The 12,471-nt window shown below is 46.7% G+C and overlaps 1 protein-coding gene across 3 annotated transcripts in view; it reads right to left on the bottom strand.

Annotated features, from left to right (window-relative positions):
* The window catches only part of AP2B1 (adaptor related protein complex 2 subunit beta 1), a 97,835-nt gene that overhangs the window by 48,792 nt on the left and 36,572 nt on the right, over positions 1–12,471 (bottom strand). For all 3 annotated transcript variants that reach the window (XM_077836325.1, XM_077836323.1, XM_077836324.1), the window contains exons 10-14: positions 9,309–9,424; positions 8,087–8,252; positions 6,825–6,923; positions 4,297–4,556; positions 351–543 (exon numbers count right to left, since the gene is read on the bottom strand). In XM_077836325.1, coding sequence (XP_077692451.1) covers positions 351–543; positions 4,297–4,556; positions 6,825–6,923; positions 8,087–8,252; positions 9,309–9,424 — 834 coding nt within the window. The remainder of the gene's footprint in view (positions 1–350; positions 544–4,296; positions 4,557–6,824; positions 6,924–8,086; positions 8,253–9,308; positions 9,425–12,471) is intronic.

Raw genomic sequence — 12,471 nt, forward strand, 5'->3', positions numbered from 1 at the left:
TTGAAGAGGAGCCAAGGTATTTTACAAAGCACTGGTCCTTGTAAAATAAAAGCAACTCCTTAGTCCCCCTTCCTAGTCAGACAGAGCATGAAACAGACCTACCAACATACAGCGGGATTCTACAGCATGTGACAACATCCCATTTACTAAGGGAAAAATCTGGCAGCAAACTGGCCTGGAAGTAAAAATGGCCACGTGTTCCAGGCCTTTCTGATTTGCCGTTGGGCTCAGGGCTGCAAGCACCAAAGAGAGTGAATAACCAAGGTCTTGCCAACAGCACAGACCATGAATGGTTCCTCCAGGGGTTCGTTATTTCTTACCAGCTGAAAGTGAGTAGAGACAGTGCTTACCAAGCTGTCCAGCCCGCCTCCCAGGAGATCCACAGCACCCATCTGCATGGAGGATACTTGGGGTACATTCACTGGAGGGCCCAGGTCAAGGTTCAGAAGGTCACCCAGAAGGTCACCCTGCGATGGAATAACCTGAGGCTGCTCCAAGTTTGTAGTGGTCGTGGTTCCCACTGGGCTGTCTCCTGCATCAGTGCTGCAGGGGGAGAGAAGCGAAATGAATAAAGGAGAATGGTTAGTCATCTTTGTTACTGGCTTTGGAGCACCAGGGAGCAAACAAGGCAGAAACAGGTGACCTATGAACAGCAGCCAAACAGTTCTAAGTGAGGTGTTCCATACGGACAGCTGACAAGCCTATTCTGTTAGGACCCCAATTGGAGGTAACACAACTGGAGCTTCGGTACGTGCTCTGAGAACCTTCCACTGGTCAGACAAGTCCCACAACTCAAGAGGAGGGAAATTTCAGAGGTAAAAATCAGACAGAAACCTCAGCTCCAGCACAGCTGTTATTGGGAGAAGCAGCCACAAACTCTTCCAAAATAGGAGCCACGAAGGAAACACAAATGAAAACATAATAAAGATTTTGATTCTGAGCGGGTTTTTTTGGGAGATTAATATGATCCTGCCTGTACCGGGCCTATGAAGGAATGTACAACCTTGGGGAAAAATGCACAGGCTTGGCTAAGGAGGAAGCTTATTATTCTAGTGGGGACTACCAAGTAAGTTTCCTTAGAGGTCTTTCACTCTAGCTGCCCCAGGACCCAATTAGAAATTTACAAGAAAGATAATGCAGATCGCTTCAGCTGATGTTAAAACACAATAAAAATATCCTGCTCAGAACATCTGCCCACACTGGACTTTCTCCTTAAAAGCTTTTTGTTCATAACTTGGGCTTTTCCTACGAGACCCCAAGGAGTAAAGAATGACATGGTTATGAAGGACACGGGGCATGCTATAATGCTGCTGTTCTTTTATTGTCCTGGGACTACAGCAAGAGGGTTATATTAATTCAGGTGGCAGTTTTGGAAAATGTATTTGGGCTTTCCCAGGACACCAGCATAGCTCCAGGGTCCTGTGTCCTAGCCTAACCAGTCGCTTCTCTAGCCTCCTCTGCTTTTGTCACCCCCAGAGAAGAACAGCAGCAAGCACTTGTTGGAGCACATGTGACTGTCTACCGTTGCAGACACTAACCTCCCACCCAAGTCTCCCACCAGCAGCAGCGTAGAGAGGAGATGGGAACAACAGTGTGGACAAATCCCTGGAAGCTAGAGAGAGCGCGATGCTCCACCTGAGTTGTGCACAACTCCTTCTTCTGAGCTGCTCCTCTGGCCCACAGTATTCCTTCCACAAGGCCCTACAGGTAACAACTTTGGTACGTATGCAGATTGGTGGAGCCTGACCAGAAATAGCTGACCAGCCGTGAGCTGCTTGCAATGTGGCTGGGTGCTGACCATCAGCTGAGAGCTGGGACACAGATAAAAGCCAGCACAGTGCTTTGTTTAAGTGAAAATAGACTCCCTAATACATGTAATACCCTTCACACTGCTGACCACAACTATTACTAATTTCTCAGAGGATTATGCCCACAGGTCTCATAAGACTTAGCCAGCTATTTCTGCCCACCGACCAAGACAATCAGGTCACGATAACCCTCATAACATGACATTCAACACAGATCTCTGCACAGCTCATTCCATTCCTCCTCAATTTCACTACGCAGGTTGAGAGGGAAAAAACCTCATTAACTTAAGCTGGTAGCAAACAGCATTGCTAAGGGGTTCTGCTTCCAAAAGGCATTATTCACAGCATAAATGAAACCAAGATCCCACCCAAGCTACTGGGTGAAAAGCTAAGCCACTATCTTCCACTAGGCAACCTTAGCTTGCCATATGCAAACGAACAGACTTCCCAGTGTTTTCAGCATTAGGGAAACGCGAGTCAGTTTTCTAGCATTCAGTAAGAGGACACCCTGTGTGCATGAATTCACTCTCCCCACAGCAGTGCCCCCGACAGGCTGCTTATTATGAAGACATGATTGAAGGTGGCAATTTGGCTCACAGCAGCACTGCTGCACAGGAGGCCTTTGCATGAGCTTGATCAATCTGTCCTTCGTCTGGGAGTAAGGGAGATCGTTACAGTAATGGACTCTCTGTTAGGCTGACCTCAAGCAGAGGAAACACGGTTTGCCACGGAACCCCAGCACTCACTTTTAATTTATGAAGGATGCCAGAGCCTGGTATCAGAATTTAAAGGGCTTCTTAAAATTTTCATTCCCCCCATCCCCCCTTTTCCCTACTGCTGCTGCTGAAGCCAGAGCTGTTTTCGGCCCAGGCAACAGGTAATTAAGTAGCAAACAAGACCAGAGCAATGCAGAGATATAAAACATAGCTACGCTGAAAGAGCAGAGTGGGTGGGCTGGCTGAGTAGCAGCTGCCGGAGTCAAGTCAGATAAGCAGCATGCACTGGGAGCTGATAAAGCTAGAGCTCTCAGTGAGAAATGAATTCCTTGAATTGGTTAGACAAGTAAGAGATGTTGGCGTCTGCAATGATTTGAAGAGCACTGCACAAGAGAGCTGGTCACACTGTGGATCCGAGCTGCTTATGGGACCAACACCTCTACGATCCTGGAGAGCCTGTGGGTGGGAAGAGTGCCTGAGCAGTGCAGCCATAAAACTTTCCCTGCCTCCGTGCACACGAGTACTACACTGTACATCAAAACACAGGTCTCCTAACGGCTTGTTACCGCAGGCCCTGGGGCAGTACTGCCAGGCGATGTTTCATAACCAGGGAAAAGGCAATTCAACATCCCAAAGTCAGTCAAGTTACAGAAACTCCTTTAGCTGTTAAGAGTAGCAGTATGTATAGAAGGAGGGTGCTAGAAAACAGCAAAGGAACAATTGCCTATATGGACTGGTCAGTAAGATGGCAAAAAAGTACAGCGCTCCAGATGTCACTTCCCAGGGTTTCTGGTACACTGCCTTGAAAGGTGAGCTTTGATCTCAGACGGCCTGCTGCAAGCAGAGCTGCAACTGGAATGAATACATTTAGCAAGCTGGAGTGCTCACCTGAGAAAGCAGCCATGGTAACAAAGTGAGCAACAGTACAGCAAGAATCCCTGAGGATTGGTAACACTTACTACTGGATTCCAGAGCACCAGCCAATTTCTCAGGCTGCGATCCCAGAGGGGCTTTTTTTGGTTTGTTCTTTAACTGTAGAGAAATGGTGTGATATCCAGGGAACGACCCAACCCATTTTGATTGTCACAGGGTAGTTCAGGCTTTCCACCATAGTTCAGACATCAACCTGACCTCATGTTAGCCCAGGCCAAACTTCAGTGATTGTGGCCAACAGGTTTTGCCATGCTCCCTGCTTTCAAAGATTCCTAGCATCAGAGAGAGATCTTGGCTTTTTCTTCCCCACTTTGCATTCCCCAGAGCAGGAAAGGCCAATAGTGTAATTGGCAGTGCAAGAAGGGAGACACTTTCCACATAACAAAGGCCTCTAAGTCCTGCTTTCCCCCCCAAACCTTTTGTACCATCACAGAAACGTACACCTCCCACTGGCTGTGTGCGGTTTGGCTGGTGTGTTTCTCATCCTGCCAGACCTGCACCACTCTATTTTCCCAGCTCCTATATCAGATTACCCTCCCCTCCGTGTGCTCTCAAAGAACAGTGTGAACTTCTCTTTCCCCTTGCCCAATACCGAACAGATTCATCTCTAGGATGCTTCCCATCTCCTTTGGTCTAGAAGCTCAGAGGCTACAACCAGGGTGAGATCCTATCATGGGACAGGCTCTGAGAAGGCTCGATGAATGATGTGCAGACATCTCTGCAACTGGAAAAAAAAAAATCCAGCTTTTGTAGCAGGCCCTTGCATCTTTTAAGTGGGCTTATTAGGAGGAAAGAAAACAGCAGCCCTCTGACACCCTCCATGCTTGCTCCCGGCTTACCTTCCATGGTGAATTGGCAAGTGCTTGCGGTGGATCCCATGGCTGCCCTCAACAAAAGCATTGGGTGGTTTGTGGTACACAGAAGCCAGTGACCCAATGTGGCAGATCAGCTCATCCAGCAGAGTTGGCTCGATCAGATCAGTCTCCTCGGAAATCAGAGGTTTTTCCGATAAGACCACTTCTTTGGCAGTCACAGGATCCGTGGAGAGAAGGCGCCAGTAGATATAGCCGCGATCCCGCAAGTCTGGATTGTCCGAATCCTGAGACAAAGCACTGCATTACTCAAGGGGTTGAACAGGCTTGACACTGCAACGATATCCTGCTTCTGCAGTAACCCTGCTTTCTTGCATTGAAACTACCCACTGGAAAAGCAGCCTAAAGATGCTATCAAAAGATTGCTATTCTGTGGCAATCACATCATCCTTAGTAATAAAAATTGCAGGGTCTGACCCCTTGCGCTCATTTCCAAACTCAGCTAACCTACATGGTCAGAGAGGAAAACTGGAGAACTTACATCTAGGGGAATTTAAAAGGGATCAAGTCCTCAAGGTTACTAAGCACAGAAGTTGACGCCATGCTTTAGAACTATCACAATTTAATTTCAAATGTGATCTTCAAAACGTCCTGAAGGACACATAGTGAAGACAGAAGGACAGGGGAAGGGGATCAAATTGACTCCTTTCGCCACATACTGATAGAATATGAATGATATGCATATCATGAAAGACAATGATCAAGGATTACTGGAAATATGTCTTACCCAAGGACATTGGTGGAACAAGACACAACACTGCAGGATGGGGCTGATTTGTCTTTAATCATTTACTTTTATCTAGAGTATTTTTATGCCAGAAAGGTCTCATTTATTCCTCCATTTAGTTAATACAATATATATGAGAAGATACAAACTGAACAGATCGTTAGGGCTTTCTTCCATTTTCCAGGCCCCTAGCTGTCAACGTTTTTGTTTTATTGGAGATAACTCTTCCCTAGCATGAAATCTACATTCCTTTTTCTTTCTTTTTTTTTTTTAAATAAAAGCTCTGCTTAAAAAAACAAGGCAAACAAATGCTGTCCACTGATCACCCAGGCTGGAGTTTAGCAGCATAACGTGGACAAGTGCCTGTGAGTTTTCACCGTAGAGCTTTGGCAATATGTTTAACACTCTGTGTGTCCTTATTCACCCACCCAATCAGCCTCCTCCTTTTCAAGTTCTGTGATCCCAGACCTCTGACTTGCAATAATCCCCCTCCATCCCTCACCCCGGCTCAGGACTTTCTCCAGCACGCAATGGACAAGTGTCCATTTGTAATGAGATTGAGCTGGCTAAACTCATTTCACTTGCAATGATCTAGAAATTATCTCAGGTCTTTAGAGGTCAATTACTAATGCCCTTCTCACTTTGGCACCTCGCCTGGTGAGCTGCTCATCTCAATGGTGGACTTTTTTTTTAAACCCTCTTGATCCCAACAAGGGATATTGATTCATCCTATATATAGTCACCTGCTCAAGGTCAGACAGGGCCTTTATGAGGGCAGATGAAGGAGGGAAGTTGAGGGGAAGATCACTTGCTCCAGACTGCCTTTAAATACATTCAGACTCAAGTCAGAATGCTTCTTCTGTAGCAGCTTTCCCATAGCCAACAGAACCATGGGACTTGAACCAGAACTGCGGGGGGACTCAGATTTTCCCCTCCTCTTTCCTACCCTGCCCATGAGAGACATGCAAAAACCAACAATATCTTCTAACCCGAGAAGAGAAACATGCCCATTCTTTCAAGCTAAAGTGAAAAACAGGGATCTCTACCTATGAATCAGAGCTCAGAACACCACCACACTAAAGGGCCTATTGCTAGCAATGCCTTGTTATTCATTTGAAAATACAATAAACCAGACTGAATCAAGGTTTGTGAAAAATAAAGTAGCCTATTATGATCCTAGGGTGCCTTTAAGTGTTTTGTGACTCAGCAGAGTAGGTTTTGGGATCTGGGATATTAGCCCATCATTAAAACCTCCACCACAACTAGCACATCTGTGGGCAGCCTGGGACTAAAAGAAATCCTCATGCTTGTGGGTTCAGAACTTTGCTTAGTTTCTGCTGCAGCATCCATTAGTTAGGAAGGGTTTGCCACCAGTCCTATCTCTCCCTGCTCTTCCACCCAGTGCATGATTTTAGTCACAAGCCATTTTCCTGGAGGAGGAAATTATTTGGATTCTTACAGAACTCTCCCATCCTGTGCCTTACTTGCTAGTGAAGAGAAAACACCAAGGCAGAAATGAGGGCTGAGAAAGAATTAGGTAGCAGCTGAATGAGTGCAAAAGAACTGACGCAGAGTGCTTTGCAAACTGGTATATTGTAGATCAAAGCCCTCTTCCCTGAATGGGGAGAAATTAGGTGTGCATGAAGACATCCTTGAATCTTGCCTCTTGGTGGCAAAGACTGCCCTGGCATTGCCAAACTGCCTGCAACCGCAGTGCACGGACAGCATGGCTTACCAGCACCTTGTCTCACTGAATAGCTTGGCTTACCTGCGTGGCCAGGCTCAGGACCTGCTGAACCAGCTCCTGTGTTTCTGAGGGCTTCTTTAAGAACAACTTCACTATAGCAGTCAGCAGGGTGAGCTGCACCTAAGATAAAGCAGGGACACAGCAAAGAGATTAAATGAGCTACACCACCTCAGTGCTGCCTCAGGTACACGACGTTCGCTTCAGCATGGGGGCTAGTGCATAGCTACTGGAGTCTCTTGTCGCATATCAAGATTGTGGATGCTCATTATAGTGTTTTAATGCCATGGCCGGCAACAAGCAGCTGCTAATTGTAAAACAAAAGACATGCTTCCCATGAAGCATGTTAGTGTCTTACCCAATGGGTTAGCAGCTCAAATTGGTTTTAGCAGCTTGTCCTTTGTAAGTCTATGTCACAAACAATGTATTCGTTTCACCAGCCATGCAAAACATGCTGTCAGGGTAGCAGTGATCCCAGTGCAGACTACCCTATAGTTTATACCAGCACATTCTCTCAGTATCATGGCCAATGGGGCAGTTATTTTAAGACCTATCGGTCTAATTAATGTACATCAGGTTTCTCCTTTGCCCAGAGCAAAACCCACCTATCCGTTGCACTGATCAGTATTCTAGGAAGAAGCAAAACAAACCTTTTAAATCATCCTCCAGACAGCCAAGAAGGTCATTATTCCAGCCTCAGACTTAAGGTACCCCAGGCTGTTTAAACGTAACATATAGGGATGGTTGAAAATTTTCCACCAAAATTGAAGGACAGAAAATTGTGTTTTGGCTACCAGTGTCCCTTCAGAAAGGGTCTGCTTTCCACATAAAGGTTTGATTTTTGTCACAAAACCAACATCAAAAAAGTGAAATCGGTTGATTTGGAGATGCAGCTGTAGCGCCTCATGGGAGTTGTAATTCGGTTGCCTCATGTCCCCATTCTTCTCAATGGGCTGCCCTCAGCGGCCAAGCTAGATCTCCCATTGTGCACCTAACACCCTCCTAAAGAGGAAGGGACACAGGCGCATTATGGTAGATGTAGGCAGACAAGATAGACTCGCCTACGGATGAGAATGGGAGCATGGGACACCCAAACGACACTTCCCATGAGGCACAGCATCAGTTTTCCCAAATCAAAGTTTGAGTTTTTCTGGCTAAAATTCAAAAACCAAATCAGTTTTCTGTGGGGGAAAAACATTTTCCAACCAGCTCGACCAACCGAACCGTCAGCCACTTGTACACTCTGCACGAGAACCTGAGAGAAGGGGTGGTGAGCACAGTTTTACCTGGGTGCTTTCGTCATGGAAGCCCTCCAAAAAGCTCTCCAGCAGCTCATCCGCATTGTCGATTCTCTCTGCGTATTCACCCACTATCCAGATCATGGCAGCTCTGGCATCTGGCTCATCCAGGGAGTCGAGGTTCTCGCATAATGTGGCAATGATGCTCTCATACCTGATTTACCAGAGCACAGCCATTAGCAAGGTCAAATCAAAGCGTTGTGTAACTGCATCCAACTCTCACTGGGCTGTTCGCGCCAAAACACCCTGAGACCTAAGCCAAAATGATTTACACTTTTATGAGCCACAAGAAACACATAACAAGGATATTAATTACCTCAAGAAAGTATTCCTACACACTCCCCTTCCAAAGGAGTGTGTGTCAAAGGAGGTAGATTTCAAGGGCTCCTCAAGAGCTTTGTAATTTTTTCCCCTCTTTGTAGCAAGTCTGTGCAAGAGAGAAACTCCAGGCACAGAGTTGCCGTCATTTCTCTCTCTCACTCTCTCAAAAAAAGGATCTTTGATTCAACAGCTCAAATCAGCTGAATCACTTCCCTCGAGTCTGTATCAGATCCTGCATTTTCACTGGCAGCCCTTCTTGGCTGGAAATTCTAATCTGTGTATTACGCACCCCCAGCTCCTAATGGCTTAGTTGGGACATGGCCATTGGCATGGGATCCTAGGCTTAATATTCGGTAAGTGCTTTCCCACGCTCTTCTGATTATCCTGATGGTGTGGAGGGCATCTACCCTAGTACTGACAGCTGGATCTGGCATAGAAACCTGAGGAGGTTAATCATTAGTACCAACTGATCCTGGACACTCAGCTGAACGATACCGATGCATCATGCCCTAGCTGAATGGACAAGAGCCCCTTGCACAAAAGGGCTAAAAGGGGGTACTGGCCCACCCTGTGAGAATGCTAAGCGGTAGGAAAGCCCATAAGCATTTCATTCAATACCTCTGCCTGGAATCTCTTAAAGTGAAATGTGTTTATGAGCCTCCTACCAGAGCCAGTCATCCTGTCCATACATCAATTGTGAAATCAGACAGTAATCCAACATTAGAGTCCCTTTGTACCAGAGTCCGAATGGGGGCCACTGTTCAGAGGGAGGGCCACCACACGCCCTAAAATTAGTTATACTGACAATATGAGCGGCTGGCTAGGCTGTGCCAAGCAGAACGTAGGTTGTTTTCCTTCACGACATCACACGGGCAGTATTTGGACATACTTGTTGGGATACTTGCGGAAGATGTCCCTGATGACAACAATGGCCTCTTGGACAACGTAGTTGACCTTGGTTTGGATGAGGTCCAGCAGCGTGCTCACGCAGCGCTCTGCGGATTGCTGGGGAGAGGAGAGACGCGGCACAGTCAGACTACAGCTGCAGTTCCAGACAAGCCGAAGAAACCGTACAGGCCGTGGTGCCTTTCCACCCAGCACGCCGGACGTAACTGGAGCCCAAAGTAGTAGGAGCAGGGGGAAGAAAATGGGGCTGTACGTTAGCCAGTCCCACAAGATAAAGGAGGGCAACCAGTTCAGGGCACGTCTATGGACTTCCAGAGCATGCTCCATATGGTGATCCGTGCCTGTGTATTACAGGGAATTCGGCGCTTTACTCAATAGAAATATCGATTCTTTGACCCAAGCTCTTGCCAAAGGACAAAGTTATGGCTGAAATGATTCTGTACCAGCAGGTGGTCGGGTCTGCATACAGGCAGAAGTTATGATTAATGGATAGTATCTGCAGAGATACTTAGGCCATCCCCTTGCTGGCTAATATACAGAACGAGCTCCTACGTGTGCACTGCAGGAGTTGCTTATCACTGTTCAGACCCGAGTGGGGTACTTGGAGAGGGGCTGGCAGAAGGCGTGGGTGTGCATGTGTTGGCGGGGAGGGGAGAGAAGCAGCAAAAAGCCATCGCTATGGCTGGGTTAGTAGCACAAAGCAAGCCCTGCAGGGACAGTGACAGACCCCGGACTGGAAGCTCAGGAAGATTAGGTATTACCAGTGCATCTTACTCAATAACTAGCTTCAAATCCCAGACTCGGACTCCATAAAAGTGGCAACAACTGGCCCCTAGAATGCTCTCCGTGCCATATGGAGACCCTAGAAACGAGAGCTGTATTCATTGAGCTGTATTCATTACGAGAGAGGAGATAAAGGCATACTCGAAGCAGGATGCCACAAAAGAGCTAAGTGGCTCAGACACCAGAGGGCTCAAAATGAAGATAGCCAACTGGGAGCTAGGGGAGTGCATGTGACGCCTCATTACACAGCAGGTGATTAATGTGAGGAACAGATTGCTCACGGCAGTGCATAAGCAGCCCCCATAAATATACTCATAAAGCATTCAGTATAGGGTACAAACAGAACTTACTCAAGTGGATTTGCAATTTGAGTGAGCTACACAGTGTCAGAGCATTGGGGGAGGGTGGAAGAGGAACAAAGGGGGATTAAATCAGGAAACCTGTAAACTCAGTTTAACAATGGGCATAAATCTCTAAGACAAACCTCAGCCTGACTTAAAGCCCTGACTTGGGCAAAGCAGAGAACGTGGCTCACCCATGTCATCTGCCTCATTCCATCTCTGCATGCTTGCACTGAAAGCAGAAGACCCAGAAATTCTCAGTGACAGATAGATGCTGAAAACAAACCTCCTCTCCATATTATTGCTTGGTATGTACCACACTATTAAGATGGCAGGGAAAAAGCAATCTAAATTCTTGTAATTTAAAGGTGTCTGCCTTGATTACAGGCTGCTCCGATCTCTTCTCTCACTTGACAAAACATCATTTGAGGCCTGTCAACCAGAAGAGCCTCAGTGCAACCAACTTACAAATCTCATGCAGGCAGACCTGTGGGCTGTCTCTTCAGCACAAGGCAGTGCTTGGGGATCTCAGCAAGGCCCCAGGCCAAATACCATCTCTGCCAGCCAAGTAGCTGTGCAGGATTGGGCTATTCCCCCTCCCCTGGCATTGCCTCCTGGTGGATGTGGGACAGTTCCAAAGCTTCACTCTCTGGGAACAAAGACTTCTCCTTTTACTTTTTACTATATGATCTTAAAGAGACATGGGTCAGATTTGGGAAGTTCTTCATTGTCCAAGTGCTTAGAAATGCAAACAGTTAACAGGAAAAGCAAGTTAACGTTTGCAATTCTTCCCTGTTGAACACTGAAGTGTGATCTGTTACACAGGGGACAACATTCATTGTTTAAATAATATGTGTAATTGATTTTTAGCATGAGCCTCCCTTGAAAGGGAGCGGCCAGCGGGGGATTTGTTCAGTGAAGCAGTCCTCAAATCCCCATGGCAAGATGCACCACGTCTCCTGTGGATAGTTAGCTATTTTTAAAATGGGCATTTCAGAGGTTCCTGCAGGTGGACACTTTACCGAAAAATGTACATCCTTCATTAAACTGGCCAGTTATAGGAACCAGCATTAAAGCAGGAAGGGTTTTCATCTGGGGGGATACGAGTAAAAAAAAAACACGTGCTATATAGAAACCAAATGAAACCCAGTACAATTCTGCAGCGTCCTATGAAGTGCACAACAGAGGAACAAATACTGCAAGGTTTGTTAAAATGCTGCTGGTTCCTTAGATTGGACCAAAGTCCACTAACAACACGACTCCCTTCTCCCTGCCTTCCCCCGGTCCATAGTGCTTGTTACGTTAGCCGCAGCTCTGCTACTTTCATGCAGTCTCTTCTCAGCCCCCGCCAGCGAAGCCTTTGGAGCCATGTTGAGGCTTCATTTGTACTCCTCCGATCACAGCTGTGGACGGCGTGCTTCCCTTTCACCCTGCAGGTGAGACACAAGCCTCTATGCCTGCGCCAGATACCGCCACTGTGCTGTCTCGAGTCACAGTAGATACAAATTTATTCACAAGCCAACTCTTCTAGAAGAGACACAATTAGATGAAAGGCAGGATTCTTGAAGGCAGAGATGTGGTTCCCTGTGAACACTCATTCATCATGAGCTCCCGCTGGCTGCACCCTCTGTCAAAGGCAGATTTCTAAGTCATCAGAAACTCAAGCACGTGGATGGCTGAGAGAGTGCAGTGAACCCTCCATTAGTCCCCATGTGCAGTGAAAACAGCCTGGAGTAAACTCTGGGGCACTGAGAACAGATACTGATTAACCCAGAGATGAAAGTGTCATTTTACCCTGTAGTAGGCTGCATGGTACTTGCCACCTTTTAAATTTGGTTCTTGTCAGACAAACAGAACTATTCTGTAAAAGCAAAGTCATCAAAGGGAAGTTGCTAAAAGCAAGGTTTAACTCAACCAATTAGGATATATAAGGGTAGGGTTACATGCTAACGGACTGCCATTGCAAATTAGCTGGGACATTGTTAGCCTCTGTTCATGCTGGGCATGGCCCTCACACAATGA

Source organism: Eretmochelys imbricata, chromosome 17 (genome assembly GCF_965152235.1).
Source record: "Eretmochelys imbricata isolate rEreImb1 chromosome 17, rEreImb1.hap1, whole genome shotgun sequence".
Taxonomy (NCBI): Eukaryota; Metazoa; Chordata; order Testudines; family Cheloniidae; genus Eretmochelys; species Eretmochelys imbricata.